General features: G+C 41.0%; 1 protein-coding gene across 23 annotated transcripts in view; it reads right to left on the bottom strand.

The window, feature by feature from the left end:
* The window catches only part of kif1b (kinesin family member 1B), a 218,619-nt gene that overhangs the window by 54,834 nt on the left and 138,296 nt on the right, over window positions 1-25,489 (bottom strand). For 17 of the 23 annotated variants that reach the window (XM_072586091.1, XM_072586095.1, XM_072586080.1 and 14 more), the window contains 8 exons: window positions 20,977-21,125; window positions 17,834-18,012; window positions 15,611-15,748; window positions 10,549-10,797; window positions 5,310-5,428; window positions 3,586-3,671; window positions 3,355-3,484; window positions 1,227-1,389 (listed from right to left, as the gene is read on the bottom strand). In XM_072586091.1, the coding sequence (XP_072442192.1) occupies window positions 1,227-1,389; window positions 3,355-3,484; window positions 3,586-3,671; window positions 5,310-5,428; window positions 10,549-10,797; window positions 15,611-15,748; window positions 17,834-18,012; window positions 20,977-21,125 (1,213 nt within the window). The remainder of the gene's footprint in view (window positions 1-1,226; window positions 1,390-3,354; window positions 3,485-3,585; window positions 3,672-5,309; window positions 5,429-10,548; window positions 10,798-15,610; window positions 15,749-17,833; window positions 18,013-20,976; window positions 21,126-25,489) is intronic. The other 6 variants (XM_072586092.1, XM_072586096.1, XM_072586089.1 and 3 more) reach the window with 1 other exon arrangement.

The following is a 25,489-nucleotide window of genomic DNA, read 5'->3' on the forward strand; positions in this document are numbered from 1 at the left end:
CACGTTGCAGCTGTACAGGACATTGGTGAGGTCACTTTTAGAGTACTGTGTACAATTCTGGTCACTCTTCAAGAGGAAGGATGCTGTGAAACTTGAAAGGGTGCAGAAAAAAATTACATGTTGCCAGGATTGGAGGGTTGAGCTACAGGGAGAGGCTGAATAGGCTGGCACTATTTTCCCTGGAGTGTCAGAGGCTGAGAGGTGACCTTACAGAGATTTATAAATTCATGAGGGGTATGAATAGGGTGAACTGCCAAGATCGTTTTCTTAGGGTCAGGGAATCCAATACTAGAGGCAAAAGGTTTAAGGTGAGAAGGTAAAGATTTAAAAGGTCCTGAAGGGAAATTTTCGCTCGGAGGGTGGTGTGTATACGGAATGAGCTGCCAGAGGAAGGCATTTGGATGGATATCTGAATAGGAAGGGTTTAGAGGGTTATGTGCTAAATGCTGGCAAATGGGACTAGGTCAGATTGGGATGTCTGTTCAGTGTGGACAAGTTGTATCAACGGGTCTGTTCCTGTGCTGTATGAATCCAACAGATATTGAGGGAGCAACTTGCATCAATGTCTTTAAACGTGACACATTTTAAAAATAAGCCCACTAGGTGGAGCAACTCACTTTAGTAAAGGAAAATATTCAGGTTAAAAGAAGGGAAAAGGGAAGGCAGGAGGAGAGGCTGAGGGAGGGGGGAACCAGGCAAGAGACTGGGAGAAAGGTATGGATGGGTTATTAAGTCAGAGGTGCAGAGTAAAAGAATAGAGAGTTAGGTGAAAATTATTTATCAACATTTAAGATAACATTATTATGTGACTTAGTTCACTATTGTATTATAGTATTTGCTTCATCCTCTACCTTAAGCTGTTGGTTTAGAAAATGAGGAAAAGGTTTGCTTAAAAACATACAATATTTCCTTAAGGGAATCATAAAACATCCAAAATATCAACTTGTTCATGATAGATAAACTACATATTGTATCACTTCAGAAGTAGCAGAATCCAGAGTAAAATGAAACCTGTCATTAGCTGTCTGACAATTCAAGATGTTGCGTGTGACTTCCCAGACTGTCAATATGTACATAAACCACCTAGTCAAAAATCACAACACCAGGTTATAGTCCAACAACCTGGCGTTGTGTGATTTTTTTTAAACTTTGTACACCTCAGTCCAAAACCAGCATCTCCAAATCGTAAACCACAAAGCACAATTGCAACAAAAAAGGTTACTTACTTGAACTGACAGAATATATCAGCGTATTCTGGTGGGATCCCACTGGCCTGTAGCACTGTCACTCGGAAAGTGAAAACACTGCCAACTTTCAGGTGTTCGCCAATGCTGTCAGACATCTCCCCCAGGGACAGTTTAGGATCCAAATCAGTGTTTGATTTAAAATCTGCATTGCAAAACACCCCAGCACAATGACATTAATCTAACTACTGCATCATAGACAATACAAGCTGGAAAAGGTCAGCAGCCTCCTCCAGCCAAAGATTTGTCACCTCTCAAGACATTAATTCCATGCATTTACCATCATTTTTAATAATTCACCAGCAAAAATCAAACCAGGATGACTCTTCTTGGAGAATGTTTAGATGAGATTCCAAAGAGTTGTTCAAAGTCTTGAGGGACATAATGGAAACTGTTTCCATTGACGGATGGGTCAAGAACCACAGGCAATGGACTTAAGAGAAGATGAGACAAATGAAACACGGCCAACATGAATAAGAGGGTTTTTACACGGCAAGAGGTTTATCACCAGGAACAGACTGCCTGAGAATGCAGTGGAGGCTGATACAATCACCTGAAGGAGGAACAGACACTGAGAAAGGGCAGGGGAGTGGGACTTGCTCAACTGCTTTTGTAAGTAGCTAACACAGGCTCAACTGGCCAAATGGCGGTCTTTTCTGTATTGGAATCCATTCCACGATTTTATATAAACATCTCATAAATCCAATTACTTCAGGAATGATGAAGGGCTTATGCTTGAAACGCCAATTCTCCTGCTCCTCGGATGCTGCCTGACCTGCTGTGCTTTCCCAGCAGCACACACTTCACTCTGATCTCCAGCATCTGCAGTACTTACTTTCTCCTAAACAACCCAATCAGTGTGTTCAATACCCACATTTTTACAAGACTGGAATTTAAACAAATAGCTGGAATAGTTTCCTTTCATTCCTCATTATTTTTAATAAGCAAAGCATTTTGCAAATTGTTAAAACTGCCATATTAACCTAAAATTGGGGGCAAACCTTAAATTGTATGAGTTTACAATGGGAACTCAAGAAAGTGCTAGAGGAAGCCTTATATGTAGTTGAACTTATTTTTTAAAAAAGCAAACTTGCCAGACAGGATTCTGACCTTGGAAAATAAAACTCAATAAGCGAATCCATGGCACTCTGGTTAGTACAGAGGAGAAATAATTTTTTTCAAAATCTGGGAAAAAGTATACAGAAGCTTCTAAGCTCATCGTGAACTGTTGCTAATGTACTATGGTGGTCCTCTTTAACTGGGAAGTGAAAATCATCGCAGTCTCAGAGGAACATGTGCTGCCCTCTCATTAGAAAGAGAAGGAACTGGTAGTGAGGTTAACCCAAGGGTTACCATGCCTTGGGTGTGGTTGAGAAAGTATGGTAACCTCAGCCAAGAAGGGAATCAAACACATGCTATTGGTCTAAGTGTCACAATCAACTGAGCTCCATTGTCAACAGTACAGCAGAATTCAGGGTGCAATTTAATGTCCTTAGAGGAGTGCAGTGTAAATAAAAAGCACAATTGATCGAATATTTTTGTCACAAAAAACATTAAACCTAAATTAGGGAACCCTTTACCTCACCAATTGGAACAATCTTATAAAGTGGTATTGTTAATCTAACTCTGCAGGGGGCAGAAAGTAGAATGCTATTGCATTCCAATTGCGCATTTGGAAACTCTACTAGATTTATTAATTGCACTCCAGTGTAAAATGTGAATATCCATGGGGAGTAGAATTTAAATTGTATTTTTATTGGAAAAGATCTGACTTGGGCTGAATTCTGTGAAAATAATTTTAAACACCAGATTCACTCAAAATTTCATTATCCGTAATAGGATTTTCACTAAATTCTGAACTGTAAGATTAATACAGCAGCTTATGTAAAAGATTTCTATGACTAAACTGTCAAGTTTGTCCCCCACAATTGCAATGGTCTTACTTTCTGACAACTTCAAGGAATTACACTGAATACAGGCAAGATGTTCATGCAGATGAACTCATCTGTACATCTAGTGTAATCTTATTATATTCCATTCACAGTCTGTAAAAGTATTCGCTAATTTTCACAATGCCAACACTGCTTCAAGTTTATTCTAAACCATTTACCCAGCTCATTGATTCTGTTCATCTCTTCCGATGGGGTGATGACCTCTGTGCTCTGACCCTGCCCTTCGACAATCCTAAGCTCCTCCAATGAGAGCCCAGAACGTGACATTACAATAGAAGATACATCACTCTGCAAATAAAGGAACGGAGAACAAAATGGGAAAAGTGACAATAACTTTGGTGCCTAGTCTTGTGTCTATTTTGATGGACCAATAGCAATGTTACACTTACCTCTCTGTAGTTCTCATCATCGAATGAAATTTTAGCAGTACCAGACTGGCGTACACCAGATCCATAGTCTGGTGCCTCTTCATCAGCTAGGAGGGAGAAAACAAACCAACCTTCAACACTAATTCAAAACAAACTTGAATTAAGCAAACAGCCTTGTATAAAACATTGGGACTAGAACACTAAGAAGTCAACACACAAAGTGACATTTTTTATAACTTTAGAGCCTGTTAAATCGCAGTGACGTGTGTTCATTGTTAATTAGTTTGACATTTTGCTTATTTATCTCAAAGTAATGCATAGACAGCTCTAACAGTTTATTTACATGGCTTTAAATCATAACAGACTTTACAGAATTTTCAATTCACATGCAGTCCTAGGTAGAAGCACTAAGTCTCATTTTGCTCCAGAATATTTTTTGAGGCGTCTGTTATGGACTCACTCAGTTTGTTCACAGCCTAAAGCAATCAGGCACTGAACAAGGATCTAAGATAAGACAAACTTAATCAACTGCTACAACAGGCTCTCCAACTTGACCAGTTGACTGATGGTGAACTCGAGCAGAAAGATATAATGAGTTTTGCTGCCCAGAGAGTTGGACATTCCATAGGGTGAGAATAATCCTGCTCTACGAGGAAGTGAGGACTGCAGATCAGAGTCGACTGTGCTGTTCTGGAAAAGCACAACAGGTCAGGCAGCATCAAAGGAGCTGGAGAATCAACGTTTCGGGAATAAGCCCTTCATGAGGAAAAGTGATGAAGGGATTATGCCTGAAACATTGCTTCTCCTGCTCCTCAGATGTTGCCTGACTTGCTGTGCTTTTCCAGCTCCATACTCTCGACTCTGTTCTAGGACAACACCTCATGATACTTGCCTACCAGCAAGTCCAAATTGAATGTAACCACATTTTAAAGATGCAAAGCCAACTGCAGAACCTAACACCATGAGTAGGCTGGGACAACAATGTGAGTAAAGCACTTTCGTGGAAGTCTATGTGGACAGGTCTTCATAATTTGGTACACTCGGCCTTTTACAGAACCTGCATTTTATTGAATTCTTGTGAAGCTGTGCAGTGCTACACCAACTTAAAAATTACAAAAGGAAACTTCTCTTTACAGTTAGGCAAATCTCAGAGATATCAGAACTGCATTGCACAAGTGAAACATTTTCCACTTCAGGTAATTAAATTAGACATGATCAATTTGACCTGTTAAATCACAGAAAGAACCAAAATCACATCATTTCTAATTGTATAAACAGTTGAAAGGAATGATTTATCTATCAATCTTCACAAATTAGATTAGATTCCCTACAGTGTGGAAACAGGCCCTTCGGCCCAACAAGTCCACACCGACCCTCCGAAAAGTAACCCACCCAGACCCATTTCCCTCTAATGCACCTAACACTATGGACAATTCAACATGGCCAATTCACCTGACCTGCACATCTTTGGACTGTGGGAGGAAACCCACTCAGACACGGGGAGAATGTGCAAACTCCACACAATCGCCCAAGGCTGGATTCAAACCTGGTGCTGTGAGGCAGCAGTGTTAACCACTGAGCCACCGTGTCAACCAATAAGCCACCGTGTCACCCACTGAGCCACTGTGTCACCCCCATGTTACGCTTCCAATTCATAACAATGGCATAACAGAAGCTTAGCATTGCCCTGTCAGCATGTAAACAACAACCTCAATCTTGACAATGCCCAACCTGTGAAGACCCACCTGTGATGGCCTGTACACCCACTCTGAGGAAGCCTCGGACCTCCCCCTTCTCGCTGACAATAGCAATTCTGTGAACGAGGGGCACTGGATACAGCAAATTGCTGAGGTATACAAATGCCCTGGGAACAAGAAAAGAAAGGAGGCACAAAACTATAATCTTAGATAAACATGTTGAGATTGCGTGCTCTCAATACCTGACAGTAGGGATGTGCAGATATCTTCAGACTGTATCTGTTTTAGAAAGAGACAATTAAGCCCAGGTAAATGGATATCAGAATCAATGATGACTAGGATCCAATTTAAGCTCCAATGAATTATCTTATTTGTTTACACATGCGGGAAATGACATCCAATAATTTTTTTAAACATCATTCTTTTAGGGGAATTGACAAAACGAGCATTTTTTACCCTCGAATTGAGTGGCTTGCTCGGTCAGAGAGCAGTTAAGAATGAAGTACATTGCTATAGGTCTGGAGTCAGCTCAAGGGCAGTGTAGATAAAGGAGGGAAGATATGCTGACCTAAAGATAATTTGTGAATCAGATGGGTTTCTACAAGAAGGGATGATAGATTCCCGGCCCCATTATTGAGGTGAGCTTCATGTTCGAGATTTATTGATGAATTTAAATACCAGCTGCTGTTGTGTGATTCAAAACCATGTCCATGGAGCATTAATCTGGGCCTCTGGATCACTCACCTCATGACATTATGATATAGTTACATCTCCCCAATTTCTTGTCAAAAATGTGTCAGAATTTGCTAGAATGACACAATAACTTGAGATGTTTCACTGTTACACTAACTCTCAGGGGTATTTTAACCTTGAAAGGAACCAGCTATGAAGGTCATTTATTCTGGTAACTTCAATAAAAAAGTTTTTATTTATTTGTCTGTATTTCTAAGAAGCCCATTGACCATCTTTGCTTCAAGCTGAACCTTGATATACTTTCACTTAACAATTTGACATAAAAATGTCACTTCCTATTCATAAAGGCGAAATGTGTTCACTGCTTTATTCAATGGTATTAAAGTACCCAAAGTTTTGCACAAAATCTGACTTGATTTGCTAAGGTTTGTATGTCTGCTGATTGACAAAATTCTTGTTTATCTCCAAACATTCTGCTGTTAACTAGTGAATAACATAATGCAAAATTAATGCACAGTGACAGTCTGGATACAGCAGCCACAAAGCACAGATATCTTTGTCATCAGAAATCCCAATTACCCACAAGTAGACAGTAATTTAACAGATCCTGTGGTGACTGCAACAGAGTAAGTTGCTGATGAGCCAAATGCAACCGATTCACTATGTCCCATTGTAACTCAACTAAACTGGGGCACTGGGAAATACAATTAGATGGTTCCTAATTCAAAAACAAACAAGTGTTACATTCTGCATTTTAATTTGGGGAAAAAAATTCAGAATCTGCAAAAAGGATTCTTAAAATAACATTTGGCAATAACCCAGGCAGTCGGAGTGCCTTAAATATTCAATATTAAACTGGAATTTCTGCAAATCCCTACTGTTCAGAAGGGCTATGAAATACTAATTACAATTATGGCCTATTAAATCACCCACCAACCCCATCCTCAATGCTCCAAACATACTGTTTAAGAACAACATATCTCCCAGTTGTGAGCAAGAGAGAGAGAGAGAGAGAATGGGAGCACCATGCTGTCAAATGAAGAACTAAACATAAAAGATGAGTTATAATCAGACTGAAGTAAACAAAAATTATAAAAACAGGTAAAATATGGCAAACAGCTAAAACTATGAAGGTTAAAAAATAATGAGACAAAATAAGACCTAAAACAGAACAAAACAAAATCACATGAGCCTTATTCAGTCTGCTTTGAGCTGGTAATCAGTTTTACCACAAAAAAGTTACTGTAAAAAAAACATAAAATAAGCAAAACAGCGCTAATGTTTACACATTTGAATAATCAGAAACAATCCAAAAGTTTGGCAGGAATAATTAGTATCAGTTGCGGTATTTACCAGCACAACTATACTTTAGTAAGGAATGACAAAAAGAACTAAAGTAAAGATACAACAGCTGCAGTCTTTAAGTAATCAAAACACGTAGTTTCACTGACAGTGTTTATCCTTCAGGATCAGTTAGAAGCCCTTGGACCATTTGTTGAGAGTGAAATGTCATCAGAGATTTAGAATGCAGCAATTTTGTTCAACCTTGCACTAATTCCCACATAAGTTCTGCTAAGCCAGCATCTCTTCTCCTCTTTCTTTACAAAGAGTATACCTTAAAAATTTTGGGGAGAAAATGTGGCTGAGGTGCCTCAGACAGCAAACAGAACAAAGTCACTCTTATCAGACACAGTTTGAAATTCCTTGCAATGTCTATACCTAACGTGCCTTTCTGTAAGCAGACTGAAGAGGTTGAAACAATATCAGTGGTAAGATTGGTGAGGCAAAAGAAATGGCATGTTGACAAAACAAATTCCAAACCAAACAACCTTCCAAATAAAACTCTGAATCAAAAGTAAAAGTTACAGCCAAATAGTAAGGGAATGTTGTATTAGGAACACACAACTATGTAGTTTGAGGACACAAGACAAAATTATTTTTTTTTAAAAAAAGTTAATCAAAAAAGTGAAATTGTCATACAGTCCCAGCATGCCATGGGAGACAATTAAAGGGACGAGCTCTTTAACCAACAGAAGCAAGTTCAATGTAGTATTTATGCAGCAGAGCCCACTTATTATATTTCATGTCACCAACAGCATTCCAAAAATTCATGCTGGAATTTTTTTTTGTCCAGATCATAACATTGCAGACTGTGGTATATAAAGCTACAGAACTAAAGGGAAATGAATGTGTAACAAGTATCAATTTCCTTGGGACAGCATTGCAATGGGTGGTCAAAACTGATGCTGTATTTCAGTAAGTTACAGCAGTGTTGGTAAGTCCTTACAGCACAGTTGGCAGCTATTTGGCCCATCAATTACATGCCAGCTCGCTGTATAGCAACACAGTTAGTCTTATTGTTCCATCCTATCCCCACAACCTTTACTTCTCTCAAGTGCTTTTTGAAATCATTAATCATCTTTACTTCCATCACCTTCATTGGCCAAGAGCTCCAGGCCAAGGTCACTCATCATGGTGCCTCTTGTTTAAAATCTTAAATGTGTCTGTTACTACTTGCATCATTTCATGGGAATGGCTTTCTCCTCTATCTTATCTAAACCTGTCATAATCCTCTACACCTGACCTCAGCTCCACGCCCGACCTCAACCCATTTTTGCTTCAAGGAGAACAATCCCAAGCTCTCTGACCCAACATTGTAACAGAATTCCTCATCACTGTTCAACAAAATGCTTCCAGTCTTGGTACCCTATCAAGGACATCCATATACTTCTGCAAATCTGATAAATAGGGCTGGTTGTTAGGGAGAATAAACATTTTGGGAACTTTGGATAACTTGTTTAGCTTTATTTTTATAACCTCACTATGCAACATCTTCCATTTCACTTTCCTCCAGGAGTAAGGATGAAACACAATCCTTCACATTTGAGGGCTGACTTTGTCCAGAATCCATCAAGTTAATGAACAAATATATTTAATATAATTTTTCTGGCGACATGAGGAAAATAATAAGAAAGGTATGCTGCATAAATGCACAACAGAATTACATTGTATTTTCTCACCAACTAGCTCATAAATCCATCTATGTTCCTCATCTGGTTTCACTTGCTATATCATCTGCACAGTATATTTAGTTTAGCTCATGGAATTAGATTGAAGTTTTGTATAGCTAACACCTGGTTGGCACCATGCAGCCAACTGGTGAATCTTTGGAGTTCTGTCACAGAGGGCTGTCTGGACTCCATCACTGAGCATGTCCAATACATTTCCACATATTAAAAACATTATTTTTCAGGGAGTGTGCAGGAAAATTGCATTCAAAATGATGATCAGCTGGTAGGGCAGGACGCAAAGGGCTGCAATGTCTTGTCCTGCTCCTACTTCTCTTGCTTTTATCAATAGCTGTTTGGGAACAGCAGTGCCACAATTGAAAAGGCATTTCCATTATTATTCCCACATTTCATTCCCATGTTAGATCATTAAAACATGCTTCATATCCAGCAGCTTACATCCTTATTGTCGCATCATCTCAGAGAGTGTTTTGACTGTTTGTTTTCCAAATGATCAATTGCTGCCGTCAATACTCCATCTACTTGGCCCATGTCATGGGCTGTCAATAATGCAGAGTGCTGAAGCAAAAGGGGAAGCAGTGCATGTTGAATCACAGCAAAGAAACAGTGCAAGCTAAATGACGATGAAAGTACTGCCTAAATCCAGTTTCAGTGCATGCCCAAACTCTACCTAATGGGATTCACACACTTGTCACTGAACCCAAATGTTTATTTAGAAAAGTCTGTTTTGATTCAATGGTATAGAAACAATGATGTGGAGGTGCTGGTGTCGGACTGGGGTGGACAACGTTAGAAGTCACCTGGAACCAGGGTACGGTACAACAGGTTTATCAGAAATCACAAGCTTTTGGAGCACAGCTCCTTTATCAAACTTATGGCCAGCTAACCTGTCATGGTTACCCCTGTTGAGGTGTGGCACAAATGGTTTGAAGAACACAATTAGAAAATGGATCATAAAAGTTGTTTCAATAAATGCTCTCTGTGTAGAGTTTGGGGAAAGTATTTACCCAAACATATTTTCCCCAAGGTATTGCTTTCAAAGCAATTTTGTATCTGCAATATAGTGATAGCTTCCTCAGTACCAGAGTACTCATTCACATTTGGCCAATTTAATGCAGTCGAAAAATCCTCCAATCTGATCATGGAGCTTCTGGAGATAAGCATTCATGACAGGATTAGTTGGACATGCAACCAAAAAAGATATATTCCTAATCAATCTGTTCAAGGTGTCATGACACACCTCTATAGCAGGTGGTCTTGAACTTAGGCCACCTGACCCAGAGGTAGCAACACTACCACTGTGACCACACATGAAATCGTGTTAAATGCCCTCATCAGGAATACTTGCATCAATTTACAGATCAATGGTTGGGTAATTATAATTTGTAAGTGAAGCCAATTCATTAAGAAGAAACCCGAATTCCATGAGCTGAACAGTTTGATAGAACAAGGCAAGAATGTTCTCTGTACATTAACAAATACTGTGGCTTTGCTGCCGCGAATTGTAGGCCTCTCAATGAAAAGAGCTAGTCCCTTCTCACTGTTCTCCAAAGAACCTCACCAACCTTCCCACTAAAATGAACCAGGGGGACCGGTCATAAAACGGATCCTGCCCATCTCCGAAGATGTCTGATCCCTCTTCATTGCCGAGGTCTGAGCTAGTATCGTCCACAAAGGCCTCGTCATCCAGGTCCTCAATTTCATCGTGCTGCTCATCAGCAAGCTCAGTGATGTCAGAATCGGCTGTGGAGAAGGTGGGCGAGGGTGTGCGATCGGCAATGTGCTCGTTCACACAGCCGTGGAAGATTGGGGAACTGGAGTACAGTTAATGGCAAGAAAGGGTTATTTTCCAACGTATATAGGCCCAACTAGACTTCAGGAGAAAAATGGGTGTTAATGATTATTTCAATCTCTTCAAGTTAGAGGTCAAAATAGCATGCATGACCCTTCATATTTCTTTAACCCTAACGAACAGATAAAATAACAAAGTCAGGATAAAAATGTTGAGGCACACAGTAATGAAATATATCCGGTTTTAAAGGTTCTTAATTTCCCTGCTCTCAATTTACCAAACTGCATTTGTTTACCAATTGACCTACCACAATCGTAAAAACCTTAGATTATTATTTTCAAATTTGGAAAGTAAACAAAGAATGAACTTGAATTTATAGCTTTTATTTCATGTCATTAGGGGAAGCCAAAATGCTTTGTACTCAAATAATAAGTGATTAACTTCAAAAACAATTATATAGGTGATTTATGCATAACAAGAGCCAACAATGAGAATGAAATAACTGACTGGTTGGTTTGCTTCTCAGGATTAAAGGGTAGAGGGAGGGAGGAACGGTCCAAAGGATATGGGAGAGTGGAGGGGCAAATGACAGAACAGGAAAGCTATAGGGACAGGGGATGGTGCCTGCAGCCATGATCCAGGTGTCCAGCAGGAAGTGTTGGCTATCTGTGACCAGGCATAGGATCTCCTGCTAAGCAAGAAATCAACTTGATCTGGTAAAGGAGGACAGCTAGTTACTATAATCCATGTGAGAACCGGAAAAACAAAAAGAGGCTGCCCCATTGAGAGAACATCAGGAGCTGGTCTCAAGAGTGGCCTCGTGGGTTTTTGAACAATGGATTAATACCAGAGCCACTCTGAGCCAAGAGACCCAGGTTCAAGACCCATCTGCTCCAAAGGTGTTCTAGTGATGGGACTGAGGTTGGCCAGATGGATCTCATTAAACATCAGTTCCCTGATCGGTGCAGGCCAACAGCCCCAATCAGGGAATCCTGGCTGACATATAAACAGGAGTCACAGGGATTCTGCACACTCTGACGACTGGCTGTGAGCCGGCTGGTCAGAGTCCATGTACTGTGCACAGGTAAATAAAGGGTGACTTGGTGGTGGGATATCAGCCTCTCTCGAATTATTTCAGGTGTGTAATAGTATCTCAGAATCGGTTTACTTGAGGGGGAAAAAACTTTTTTAAAAAGTGCCAAGTCATCCAAACAAGATTCAAGAGGAAAGATCAGAATATTTTCTAAACTGTGACAGGCTAAATATTGTAGAGGAGCCAAGGAATTTGGATGACCATTTACACAAGTCATTAAATGCTAGTGCAAGAGGTACAAAAAGTAATCAGAATTACTAGTGGAATGTTGGCTTATAACTCTACAAGGGTGGAATGCAAAGAGGAGAAAATATAAAAGCTGCAAGTATAAAATAAAAACAAGGCATTGAAGAAACTCAGGAGGCCTGACAGCATCGGTGGAGACAAACAGAGTGAATGCTGAATCGAGTATGTCTCTTCTTTGGAGCGAAGGAGGAAAACATGTCCAGATGTAGAGCTTGGTTGGGCTCTACACGGAGTACTGTGTTTGATTCAAGGCTGTGCTTTTTCAGGAGGGGTGTGTTAGCCTTGGAAAAGGCATCCCCACAGATTTACTGAAGTGGGGCTGAAAGGGCTGATTGCCATGAAGATGGTTTGCATAAACAGGTGCTGTGTTTCCTAACCCTTAGAGAGTCGAAGGTGTTTAAGGTAATAGAGTCAGTAGGACCGATTCAGAGAAGCTATTTCTCTTGATGGGAGAATCCAGAGTAAGGTAGCACAAGCATTAAATTGCACAGGGAGAGGGGGCAATGGTGGAACTGAGTCCTCCAAGAGGTTGAGGGTCAGGTGAAAAGATTAAGGTTGAGACTGACAACTTGATTAAGGGAGGTTATGGTTTATGGATATGAAAGTAAGTTGGGATATAGGTGTACTAGAGTCTAATTAAGCAAAGCCAACTCAAGCTAAATAGCCAATCTGCAGAAGGGAAAAAATGCAAGAAGGGAAGAGGAAAAAGGGGGAAGCTATCCTCTCTCTCCGTCTCTCACAGATATTTTAGTCAGAAATTTGGACAATTTTGTCAACTTCCAATCCATGATTTGTTACCTTCTGTTTGGGAAACAGAATGCAGCACCACTAGGGAAGACTTGTACAGGTTCAGAAGGTTGCTCTTTATTCTGAGACTATCGGAGGTAGACATTGTCTTCAGGATATTTCTCTCTGACAAAGCATGTTGTTTCATTGTTTGTGCAGGGCATCACAACCAAGGGACTGGGAGACATACAAACCAAGTGCAGGAGCAGTGGGAAGAGTTCATTCCTAACCAGTCATGGCTTGCCAAGAAAGCTGCCCGGATGGGTCACTCAGGCAGACTGAGAAATTTTGAAAGTACGTATACCCTCCCACATTTTAACAGGAGAGGAAAGATTTTTGATGCCACAGGTTACCAAAAATATTCTTCCAAGCTCTGCACCTTGTTTGCAAATTAATCAAGGACACCAACATCTTAGCAAACACACTTGTTTTTAATGCACTTCTGAGCTGTTGGGACATTGGAAACTTTAGAAACCTTTAACTCAACTTCAGCAGCTGGTTAATCCTTCGGCATCAGCAGCAGGTCAGCAAACGTCTGTTCAATTGACCGACAACTCGTAAGTCTATATACGGCATAAATATGATCCACCTATAAAGCACTAGGATTTCTTTTTGGACAAATACTCTTCAGAAACAGCATCAAAATTCTTTGAGTTTCAGCCCCTTGCCCCTCTCCTCCAGTTCCCCACAGTGTTTCATGTTTTGTGGCTATCCCCAACCTAAAAGGAAACAGTATTATATGTGAATGAAGAGTCCTTTCCCAGCTAAAAACCAAAACAAAGTCATTGGTTAATGGTGAAATCTGCCACTGAACTTTTCAATTTCCATAAAATGCTGAAAGAAAACAGAAGGCAGCAAGCTTGTTTATCATGAAGAAGACTGGAAAATTGCAAGTGCTTAATTAGAGAAAAAAAATTAGAGATCAATCAATGGATACCCTAGAATGCCAAGGTACACAATTCAGGGCTTAAGTGACACCACAAATGGCAAAAGCGAAATGCATCTCAACCCCTGAAAGAAGACTGCTATCCTCCAAATCACTTGATCACCAATCTTCAACTTTTATAAGCATTCAAATTCTGGCAGCTGAGCTCTGGAGAACTCTGCATTTGATCTTTAGTGAATTTCAGTCATCTGAGTGAAAATGGTTCTGCAAATGTCCTTCATCGGAGAACATAATAGATTGGCAATGAATTGTTGCATTGATCTTTGCAAAGAATATGCTGCCAAAAATGTAGGTGAGTCTATGATAGGCTAAAAGGGTTAGGACATGGCTGTTATGCCCCGACAGCCAAATAATCTTCCATGTTCACAGTCAATAAATGAAGCAAGTGTGCATAGGCGCATGTGTGGTGGAGGGGGGTGGAAGAGAGAGACCGAGAGAGCGCGCGAGAGAGAGAGAGTGTGGAAGAGAGAACAAGAGAGTTAGTTTGTATGTGTGGAATTTAATAGGAAAACAATAATGAGTATGTGTGCTCAAGGTGAGAAAGATTTCAGTCTTACAAAAATCAAATGTTTGTGTGTTTCAGGTATTAGACATTGGTAATTATTCTACAAAGACAGTACATCACTTCCACTCTGTCCCTTCCTACACCTGCAGCAGTTACATATTCCAACAGATTTTTTTTGATTTCATGCAGCCATGTCTGAGTTGCTCTCCAGCATGGCATTTACTATAGCAATTGGGGAAGGGCAATAAGATGATGGTGTGCTCCCTCCTTGATAACAGATTGACTTGCTTAACCATCCAAGAGTTAACTGCATTGCTGCAGGTCAGGAGTTGGAAAAAGCCACACTGGGTAAGGATGGCCGGTTTCCTTCCTATATAGCATAAGTGAACCAGACAGGGTTTCTCTGACAATCAGGTTGTTTCGCAGTCATCACACTAGATTTCATTTCAGAATTACATTATTAACAGATAGTGAATTTCTGTAGCAGCTGAGATGGGATTTGGACCGGTGGCTCTGGATTGTTATTCTAGACCTGTGCATTACTAGTTTTGTAACATAACCAAAATGCTAACATTCCATTGCTGTGTCAGTGTTAAAGCAGCTGGTTTTATTCTGTGATCCAATGTCTACTAGAATCTGGGGTGAGATGCACTTAGCCCATTCTGATTTGACTCTTGCAGAGCACGACAATGAAAATAAATCCCATACTACAAACTACCATCATCTACAGCTGCAGCCTTACTCCCCCTAAAGACATTCCTCCTTTCTGGTTTAACAAGAATGCAACATGTAGCTGATAATGTTTCAGCAGTGGCAATCTTTGTTACAAACTTAAATGATAATCCATAGTTTATTTACAGAATAATTGTCAGCATAATTTATAAATGAGCACAAGAACTTGGTAATTTTACATTAATTACATTCAAATGACCAAACATTTGCACCCTCAATGCTAGAACAAATACTGATCGAAAATTATAAATGTTTCCTCAAATACAACCTGAAAGTAAACTATACAATTTGGCTGCATATGATGCATTTGTGTGTGTTATACAGGAACACCTGTTTCTGCTATTGCCTACCGCACTTGATGTAAAACAGAGCGTGGGAATAAGTGCACTGCAGAGAGAACATCTATGATAAACCTCTGATAAAAGTATCTCTTTCAAGAGGAGATCAACATCTAAGCCAGGGCAGGTCTCAATTCTGCAGCTGTCAGTGTCAAATGGTTTTGATATGTAGGAGAAACACCGACGTACCTTCCCACGAGCTTAAACCAATGGAAGCGGTCGTAAAACGGGTCACTGCCTGTCATGATGGACTCACTGTCATCTTGTGTGGCAGAGGCCATCTCTCCAGCACGATCATACATTTCACGCATTAGCTCCAATCTCTGCCTGCACAAACAAAGCATACTTGTTTAGAATGTGCAGCCCGTGGTTAAAACATTGCAACAGCACTCTTGAGTTTTCCCTTCCACCAAGATATTGCCAAATTAGAGGTTCACCTAAATGCATGCACACACAACTAATGCACAAAAAGTTAACGTGAAGACATTTTGCTCCCTTGTAGGCTTCAGTGCAAATTGAGCCAAGGCAATCACAGAAGATACAGAAGCTTGAACTAACACACCAACAGGTTCAAGAATACTTCTCCCCTGCCATTATTAGACTGATTAATGGGCCCTAACTTCAACTAATATTGACCTTGCTTCATACACCTCCATGCAGTACAACCTGTATGCCTAACTCTGTCGTTAAGCACCCTATGATCATAATATCCTTGCTTACTCTGATCTGCCTGTACTTCTCACAAACAAGCTTTTCGCTGTACACATGACAACAATAAATCAAATCAAAATCAATGAATTTAAACTGTGAACACTACAAACCACAGCCAGCTACTCACTGACAAACACACTCAGCTATATAATGGACATGCTGTAACACACAGTTCGCTCCCCTCTCCGGGAAGACAGAGCAAAGCAGAAAAAATGGCAGAGATGAGGTAATTGCCAAGGGAGAACGTGACAGGAAATTGCGATCAAGTCTGTTTAGCTTGCAACACCAATCTTTTGTTCAGGGATTGGGAATGTACAAGACAACTAAAGGAACAAGAGGAAATTAACATTAAAATGGAGACAGAGTAAGATAAACATGGTGTTTACTTGACATGCTTTCCGCAGTACTGTAAAACTGCATAGTAACTCAACATGGTTGCTCAAGTTCCCTTCTTTAGTTGGTGAAAAAATTCTATAGAACTGACAGTTTTAAAAATAAAATGAAGATGATGAAATAAATGCAAGAATATAATTACTTCACTTCATACAGCATCTTCTCTCATTTTAGGGTTCTTAAGACAATTCATCAACACTCCTCATTTATATCTACTGTTATACTAACGGCATACCGAAGATCAAATAATTTCATGCTGTGTCACATCCCTTTCTCCAAGGCGACTGTATTTAGAAAAAGTAGTTTGATCCATTAATCCGCAACGTGTGTGATGCCAGCAATTGGGAGCTGAGTATTGGAGAGGAGGTTGTTGCAGACTCCTCGCTTGCAGACAATGACCCAGGCACAGTGCACACTGCATGTTCTCACAGACATGCGACCCACATTGGATATTCTCACAGCTCCCAACTGTGCCATCCAGCAACATTCCCCTCTGCAAAACTCAATGCCCATTTGCTGACATGCTGACACCATAAACAATGGGGATAAAGGGATCAAATTTATTTCCTTAAATACAGTTGTCTTAGAGAAAGGGTTGCGACCTACTGTGAAAATATTTGATTTTCAGTGTGCCATTAGTATGGCAGTGGAGAGGAGGATGCTGCAGTTGTGCCAGGCGCAACAGGGTTGACTGTTAAGTGTCCTGTTAAGCAACATTCTCACAGGGGCAGGTAAGGACGTGCAATGAATGTTGGCTTTGCCAGCAACACCCATGTCCCATGAACAAAAAATTAATCCATGTGTCACATTAAATTCTATATCAATAGTACTTTGGTGGTTTAAATAAAAAATTTGAAAATTGCTGAGGAAAACACACTATTTTTAAACAAAGTTAACTGCCAACCATCTTTAACCGATGCATTATCCATGGCTATGCCTATACCAAAGTGCACTTGCCAATCAATCAATCAACACTTTTGTCTCAGTATAAACGTGGCTTTCCCTTTATTTTGATATTTCTTACAAATTATTTCAAAGAGTGCAAGATAAAAAGCTTTGATGACAATATCAATCTTTCTTTTAGCAACATTTCACCATTAAGTAGAGGAAGATTAGGAAATCTCCCATCAACTATGTCATCATGATGCATTGTGGAAACACCTGCCAGAAATTTATCATAAAAGCAGTCTAAGAAATATAGTTTAAATTGGCAAAGGAAGGCATTTCACTAATTATAAAATAGGATACTGTAAAATGTAATGTAACCAGCACACCAGACGATTCAGCAAACATTTAAGTAAACCTTACTTGAGTTTTTCCAAGGACCAATAATGTGTTGCACCATTCTTCAGATCTTGTACCTCCACTGCAACAACAGTTCTTGGGAATTGTTGAACTTCACGATCCGATTCAGCCTCAGCAGGGAGTAATTCAGGTGGAAGTGGGGAGTATAGAGTGTCTGTGAGCAACACAAACTGGAATTGCACCTGAATAAAAAGTGTGGGAGGGGTTAGGGAAGAAAAATCAATATTAAACCACTATTCTTCTTCCCCAATTCATTAATATATGTAACACATGATAGTTTTAGGAACAACATGTACTGCAGAATGGTCATCGTCTCAAGCAAGGACATCTTCGCTTGGGTAAAGTGCCACTTAAGTTTATTAGCTTGATTTCTAGGTTAAGGAGATTGTTTCAAACATGGGATCAAGTACACCAGATCCAAGTTGTCTGCAGTTTAGATGGGATGTGAACTTACTGAAATATAAAATGTAAAAGGGCTTTACAGGGTAGATATGGAGAGGATGCTCCCTATGCCTAAGAAATCTAAAATTAGGGGCAACTCTCAGAACAAGTCATTGATCATTCGCGTCTGAGATGAGAATTGTATTTTCACTCAAACATTTTGTGAATCTGTGATATTCTGTATTCTCAGAGGCTATTGCTGTGGGGAAAAATCACCTGCCTCGGAGTCAGTGTCGGGGTTCAATGACAGAGTTTATTGCACAGGGAAATACCGGAGCTCCAGGGAGAGAAAGGCACCAACAGCACAGTGGTCAGCTACGAGTTTTCTCTCAACCTGGAGCACATGTTAAGATATTTTTAGATATGTTGTGATATAATAGGTCAGTGATGAGGTTATTGTTTCTGCAACATGGTTTGTTTATTGTAACATTGCAGAATCGTTAATAGGTTCGGATCAGTCATTGTCTGTTCCAGCGCAGCCTTTGTTAATTTTTGTGCGGTTGCTGTCAGCTTCAGTGCAGACATAGTCAGTGTCAATGCGCGGAAGTCCACTGCTGTAGTAATGGTGCTAATCACTTCCTGCGAAGGACGATTACCACAGCCCTGGCTATTATCACTCTGTATTGAGTCCGTATCTAACTTAGCATTTCTATCAAAGGTGTTGGCTGGACCCAAACACTTCGGCGGGCAGTGTATGTTACTCATGCGTATTCTCTCCATCACCTGCCTTGAACTAATCAACTAGGTTGCGAGTGCATTTTACTGGCATTCTGATGGCCCCAGGCAGCGTCTGTGTTTACTCTGCTGTCTCCCTCCATATTGCAGTCTGGCAGCCATCTTGTGCATCAAGTGGCCAACTTATGGCTCAGCGGCCATACTGTGTGTCCATGTGCCTAGTGTCACCCTGCCTCGTGCCATCTCCCACTTCACTGTGAATGCTCAATGCATGGTCAAGGCAGAGGTCAATAGATGCGTGGAGCACCCGGAGGAAACCCACGCAGACACGGGGAGAATATGCAAACTCCAAGCAGACATTTGCCCGAGGCGGGATTTGAACCCTTGTCTCTGGCGCTGAGAGGCAGCAGTGCTAACTACTGTGCCACCATGCCGCTCACAGGTTTTATAAAAGAGTGTTTTGTCTCAAAAAAAAGTGAAAAATTGAGGTTTATTTCTCAGCAAAGAGCCTAAACTGTAAATATTTGTTCCTTAAACATATTTGTTAATCCTCTGGTGACTAATTAATGTTGATTTGTCTGAAATGATCCTCCCATCTCTACCCCACAGCACAGACATTAATATAGAATTGAAAAGGAACATCAGCAATTCTTTCATGAAACTAACTTTCAGAGCAGCGCTCAATTGCAAACAATGTCTGGGTTTTTCGGAAGAGTACATTCCAGACTAGAATAGCACAAGCCCAGCACATTTCGGCAGCAGTCACAGGCTGTAGGCCAGTATTCCTGAGCACGAGCATAAGCCCTTCCCATTGACTCTCCTGCTGCTCAGGAATACTGGCCTACAGCCTGTGACTGCTGCCGAAATGTGCTGGGCTTGTGCTATTCTAGTCTGGAATGTACTCTTCCGAAAAACCCAGACATTGTTTGCAATTGAGCGCTGCTCTGAAAGTTAGTTTCATGAAAGAATTGCTGATGTTCCTTTTCAATTCTATATTAATGTCTGTGCTGTGGGGTAGAGATGGGAGGATCACTTCAGACAAATCAACATTAATTAGTCACCAGTTATAGAGGATTGACAAATATGTTTAAGGAACAAATATTTACAGTTTAGGCTCTTTGCTGAGAAATAAGCCTCAATTTTTCGCTTTTCTTTTGAGACAAAACACTCTTTTATAAATCTGGCAGAAGCGAGTTAGGTCAAATGATTCTTTCTAATGTGTGCCATGAATATTAATCCATACTGTAAAATTAATAAGTGTTAATTTGTAAAAAACTGTGGAAAGATGGTCTTTAAGGTTTGGTGTGTGCTACATGTGATAGTTATATTACATTGTAAGCATTGGACATTGTAGCTGAAGTATATCATAGAGCCCTTTCAACCTACTCCACCTTTCAATTCGATTGTTGCCTATTCTCTCTTACCCCTCACTATTCCATTGCCCGAAGTGTCAACTCTCCTGCTCCTCGGATGCTGCCTGTCCAGCTGTGCTTTTCCAGCACCACACTTTTTGACTCTGATCTCCAGGATCTGCAGTCCTCACTTTCTCCCAGTATTCCTCAGCAGTCAACAACAGATTCCAGTTTAGAATGGATTTAAGGAGAAAGTGAGGACTGCAGATCCTGGAGATCAGAGCTGAAAATGTGTTGCTGGAAAAGCACAGCAGGTCAGGCATCATCCAAGGAACAGGAGAATCGACGTTTCGGGCATCAGCCCTTCTTCAGGAATGAGGAAAGTGTGTCCAGCAGGCTAAGATAAAAGGTAGGGACGAGGGACTTGGGGGAGATCTGTCCTCACTACCTTTTATCTTAGCCTGCTGGACACACTTTCCTCATTCCTGAAGAAGGGCTGATGCCCGAAACGTCGATTCTCCTGCTCCTTGGATGATGCCTGACCTGCTGCGCTTTTCCAGCAACACATTTTCAGCTAGAATGGATTTAAGTTAACCAAAGACATAAGAAAAATTCAGAAATAGACACTAAAAAGTTAACCAGGGAATTATGTTACTACACATTAGTGCCATGCAGTACCTTTTTCTTCAACTCAACACTAATAGCATTAGCCTCCTTTAGATAGACAGCATTCCCCCAGAGTAGGTCACGCAAAGATGTAAACTGGTGATACTTCCATTTCCTGAATGCCCACTCTGCCAGCTCATAATCACGTTGGGTCCAGGGCACTACAAAGGAAAACAAGATTCAGAGAAGAACAGAAACCTATCAATGGTCACTCATGGCCAGGTACTGGAAACCATTCAAACATTTCAGCTTGAAGTTTCTGACTGTATCATTGATGGTAACCCCTTTAAAATGGTTCCAGATGGCATTTCAATAAAACTCTTGTTTTCTGGCATATATCCAAGAGCATGCAGGTTGATTGGATTATCTGAGAGCAAGGCCTTTAACCCAACCACCTCCTCTCACCAGCACCAGTGTAATTTCTTTATGAACCAAAGCCTCTATTTAGTTGGTTAGCTCATTTGGCTGGATGGCTGCTTTGTGATGTGGAGTGATGCCAACAGTGTGGGTCGAATTCCTGCACTTGCTGAGGTTACCTTGAAGAACTCTCCTTCTCGCTGGAGGTGTGGTGACCCTCAGGTTAAACCACCAGTCATATCTCTCTAACAAGAGAGCAGCCCCAGAGTCCCCGGTCTCACTTTTATTTAATATCAAAACCAAACCTGCTCACTTTCGCTAGGAAGTTATATTTTTTTTAAAAATTGGTCAGAATTTTACATCATGAAGATTACATTAACACAAAAATAGCAGATAGAGTCAGAGTCGTACAGCACAGAAACAGATCCTTTGGTCCAACTTGACCATACCAACCAGATATTCTAATTTAATCTCGTCCCATTTGCCAGCATTTGACCCATATTCCTCTAAGACCTTCCTATTCATATACCCATCCAGATGTTTTTAAATGTAATTTTATGAGCCTCCACCACTTCCACTGGCAGCTTATTCCATACACGCACCACCCTCTGCATGAAAAGATTACCCCTTAGGTCCCTTTTAAATCTTTCCCCTCTCACCTTAAAATTATGCCCTCCTCTTTTGGACTCACTTCCCTGGGGGAAAAAAAAAGACCTTGACTGTTCACCCTCTCCATGCCACTCATGATTTTATAAACCTCTATAAAGGTCACCCCTCAGTCTCCAACGCTCCAGGGAAAAACAGCCCCAGCCTATTCAACCTCTCCCTATAGCTCAAATCCTCCAACCCTGGCAACATTCTTGTAAATCTTTTCCACACCTAAACAAGACTTGCATCTTTCCTATAGAAGGGTGACCAGAACTGAATGCAATATTCCGAAAGTGGCCTAACTAATGTCCCGTACAGCCACAACATGCCATCCCAACACCTATACTCAATGAACTGATCAAAAAGCAAATATACCAATCTTTCACTAATCTATCTACTTCAAGGAACCATGAACCTGCATCCCTAGGTCACTTTGTTCACTTTGTAACACTCACCACCTAAGCGCATATGTCCTGCCCTGATGTGAGTTACCAAACTGCAGCATCTCACATTTATCTAAATTAAATCCCATGTGTCACTCCTTGGCCCATCTGCCCATTTGATCAAGATGCCATTGTATTCTGAAACAATCTTCTTCACTGTCCACTGCCCCATCTATTTTAGTGTCATCTGAAAACTTTCTAACCTTCCTCCAATATTCACATCCAAATCATTTGGATAAATGACAAAAACAGTGGTCCTAGCATTGATCTTTGCAGCACACAACTGGTCACAGGCTCCAGTCTGAAAAACAACCCTCTACCACGAGCCTCTATCACCTGATCGAAGTGTGACTCAGACTGCCAGGAAAACAAAATAGTTTTTTTTCATATCAGTTTCTTCTCCAGTGTAGTGACTCTCAGGCCAGCTCCAACCTGAGGTGCTCCCTACCCTCACAAGCTGGACTGTGTTGGATAGTTCTGGATTTTTGAAGCATGAAGATACAGCAGGGTCCAGAAATTCTGGTTGGAATGGTGTTACATAAGCCTTTACAGGAGAATGTGCAAAGCTGAACCATGCTCTAAATCACAGCTTATAATGGAGAGAAACCAGTCAGATCATCAGTAAGACAAGTCCAAAGGGAAAACACTTAAATCCTGCTAACAATTTTTGCAATCACATATCAATAATTCATTTAATATTTATTAGGCATGAACTTCATGGTCAATGATTTTTTTTTCTCTCTTAAACCCAACAGAACTTTTCCAAAAGGAAAACATTTAAATCCTGTTAACAATTTTGATAATCACGTCAACAATTTATAAAATTTGTACTAAGAAGGAACTCCATGGTCAATAACATTTTTTCTCTTCAATCCAATTGAACTTTTTCTTTAAAAAAAGAGAGGTTGCACTATTCTATTGAAAATAAGTTCTTGATAAGACACTTGGGGCGGAGATTCAAAGCTATTGTGGGAACTCTGCCCCCTGGTTGAAAAACTGGGGTCAATCCAGCTGTTTCTGGAAAGCCTCTTGCATGATCATCAGGCAATTAACTGCCCAGTGAGAAGGCCTCTCCTCTTTATGGAGGGAGGCTGCTGAGACACAATCTCCACGACCATTTGACTTTATAAGAACCAGCTGTTCTTCCATCCTAGCCAACTACAGCTTCCTCCATTAACGTCACAGGCTGAGATGGTTCTGGAATGAAGGCAGGCCTGGGGCTCACTGGGGCCTAGTTAGACCGGTCCTTCAAAAAGGACGGGAAAGAGGGGATTCCTGGCATCTTATTGAAGGGGAGGCAGGGGGGGTTGAAGAGGGGAGGGTGGCTGTGAAGGGGGGAGGGGGGCGGGGAAGAGAGAGAGAGGCAGAGAGAGAGAGAGAGGCAGAGAGAGAGGCAGAGAGAGAGGCAGAGAGAGAGGCAGAGAGAGAGGCAGAGGGAGAGGCAGAGAGAGAGAGAGACTTCTTAGAGACACCCTCTGTGGGCCAACAGCCACCCCACTATCGTCCCAGTCCATACTGAAGCTATTTTTCCTGGGCAGCTTGCACATGTCATGGGAACAACACAACTGGGGGTATATTTACAGAAGTGAGATGATGCCCTTTAGTGACCTCCCAACAGAAGGGCCAAACTCACCTCTTCCTGCCCCTGATTGATTCAAAGGGTTTTAGAAAGGCACTAAGTATTGCACCCCCTGCCTTCCCTCATAATTCTATAGCCCTTAAGCACTTTGCTCACACCCCTCCTCGACTCACAATGTGCAATACCAAATCTATACCTTATTCCACAAGACCATAAGAAATAGGAACAGGAATAAGCCATTTAGCCTGCCCTGCCACTCAAAAGCTGATCCAACATTCCCCATGTCCACTTTCCTGCCCTTTCCCCATAATCCTAGACTTCCCTAGTGGTCAAGAATCTATCTCAGCTTTAAATATACGTAAGGTCTTTGTCCCCACAGCTCTCTGTGGCAAGGAGTTCCAAAGGCACTCATCTCTCAAAAGAAGAAATTCCTCTCATCTTGGTGTTAAATTGCACCCCTCCACCACCTATGTTTGTTCTGGGACTATGTTCTCTGGTCCCAGACTCTCCCATGAGGGGAGCATCCTGCCAAGCCCTTTGAAAATCCTACAGGTTTCAATGAGATCACCACATTCTTCTAAACTCCTGCACGTAGAGTCTCAACCTGTTTAATCTTTGCACATCTGGCCATCCATACCAGAGATCATCCTCTTGAGCCCTCTCTAAACTGCCTCCACTTTCCTTAAATAAGGGGATCAAACTACACATTGTCCTCTTGATGTGGTCTCAACAGCACATGATCCAGTGTAGTAATACCTCCCTATTTTTATACTTCAACCGCCTTGTAATAAGGGCTAACATTCCATTCACCTTCCTGATTCCCTGCTATGTGCAAGCTTTCTCAGTTTCAGACACAAATACCAGCCAAGACCTTTTGCATTGCAGTGTTCTGCAACTGCATTGCTTCCAATTGCAAAGCAAAATTGTGGCACATTGAACCTCAAATCTCAACTTTGCTCAAACTGTGCACATCTTGACCACTACTTCGAGAAACAAATGCATTAAGAAACAGGAGCAGCATGCCAAATGGGAATGCCCTTATCCAATGTTGGAAAGGATAAAGAGGGTATTAGTTCAGTGCATCTAACGATATATCACAGACCACATCTCATCCCCTGGAGTATGCGCGAATATTTCAAGGAGTCAGGGAACAACTGCATACAGTTTTCAGAGATTGGCACTGCACTTCCACATCCTCCAGCAACACAGGAGGTGTGTGTAGAAGATTTCACCATCTGAGAGATAGCATTAACAGGTTTAGTAACAATATACTGTTCCTGCACCTGACTACTGGATAGAACATCAGTGCTATCTCTGGTTAAAAAGCCTTTGTCACAAATGAACTCAAGGAATAGGAGTAGGCTTTTTGGCCCCTAAGGACTGCCCCACCATTCAACAAGCTCATGGATGGTCTTCCCCAGGCCTCAATTCCTCTTTCATGCCAGCTCAGCGTAACCTTCAACTCCCTGAAATCTCAAAAGTCTATTTCCTCTTTAAA

This window comes from Chiloscyllium punctatum, chromosome 16 (assembly GCF_047496795.1).
Source record: "Chiloscyllium punctatum isolate Juve2018m chromosome 16, sChiPun1.3, whole genome shotgun sequence".
NCBI classification, from domain to species: domain Eukaryota; kingdom Metazoa; phylum Chordata; class Chondrichthyes; order Orectolobiformes; family Hemiscylliidae; genus Chiloscyllium; species Chiloscyllium punctatum.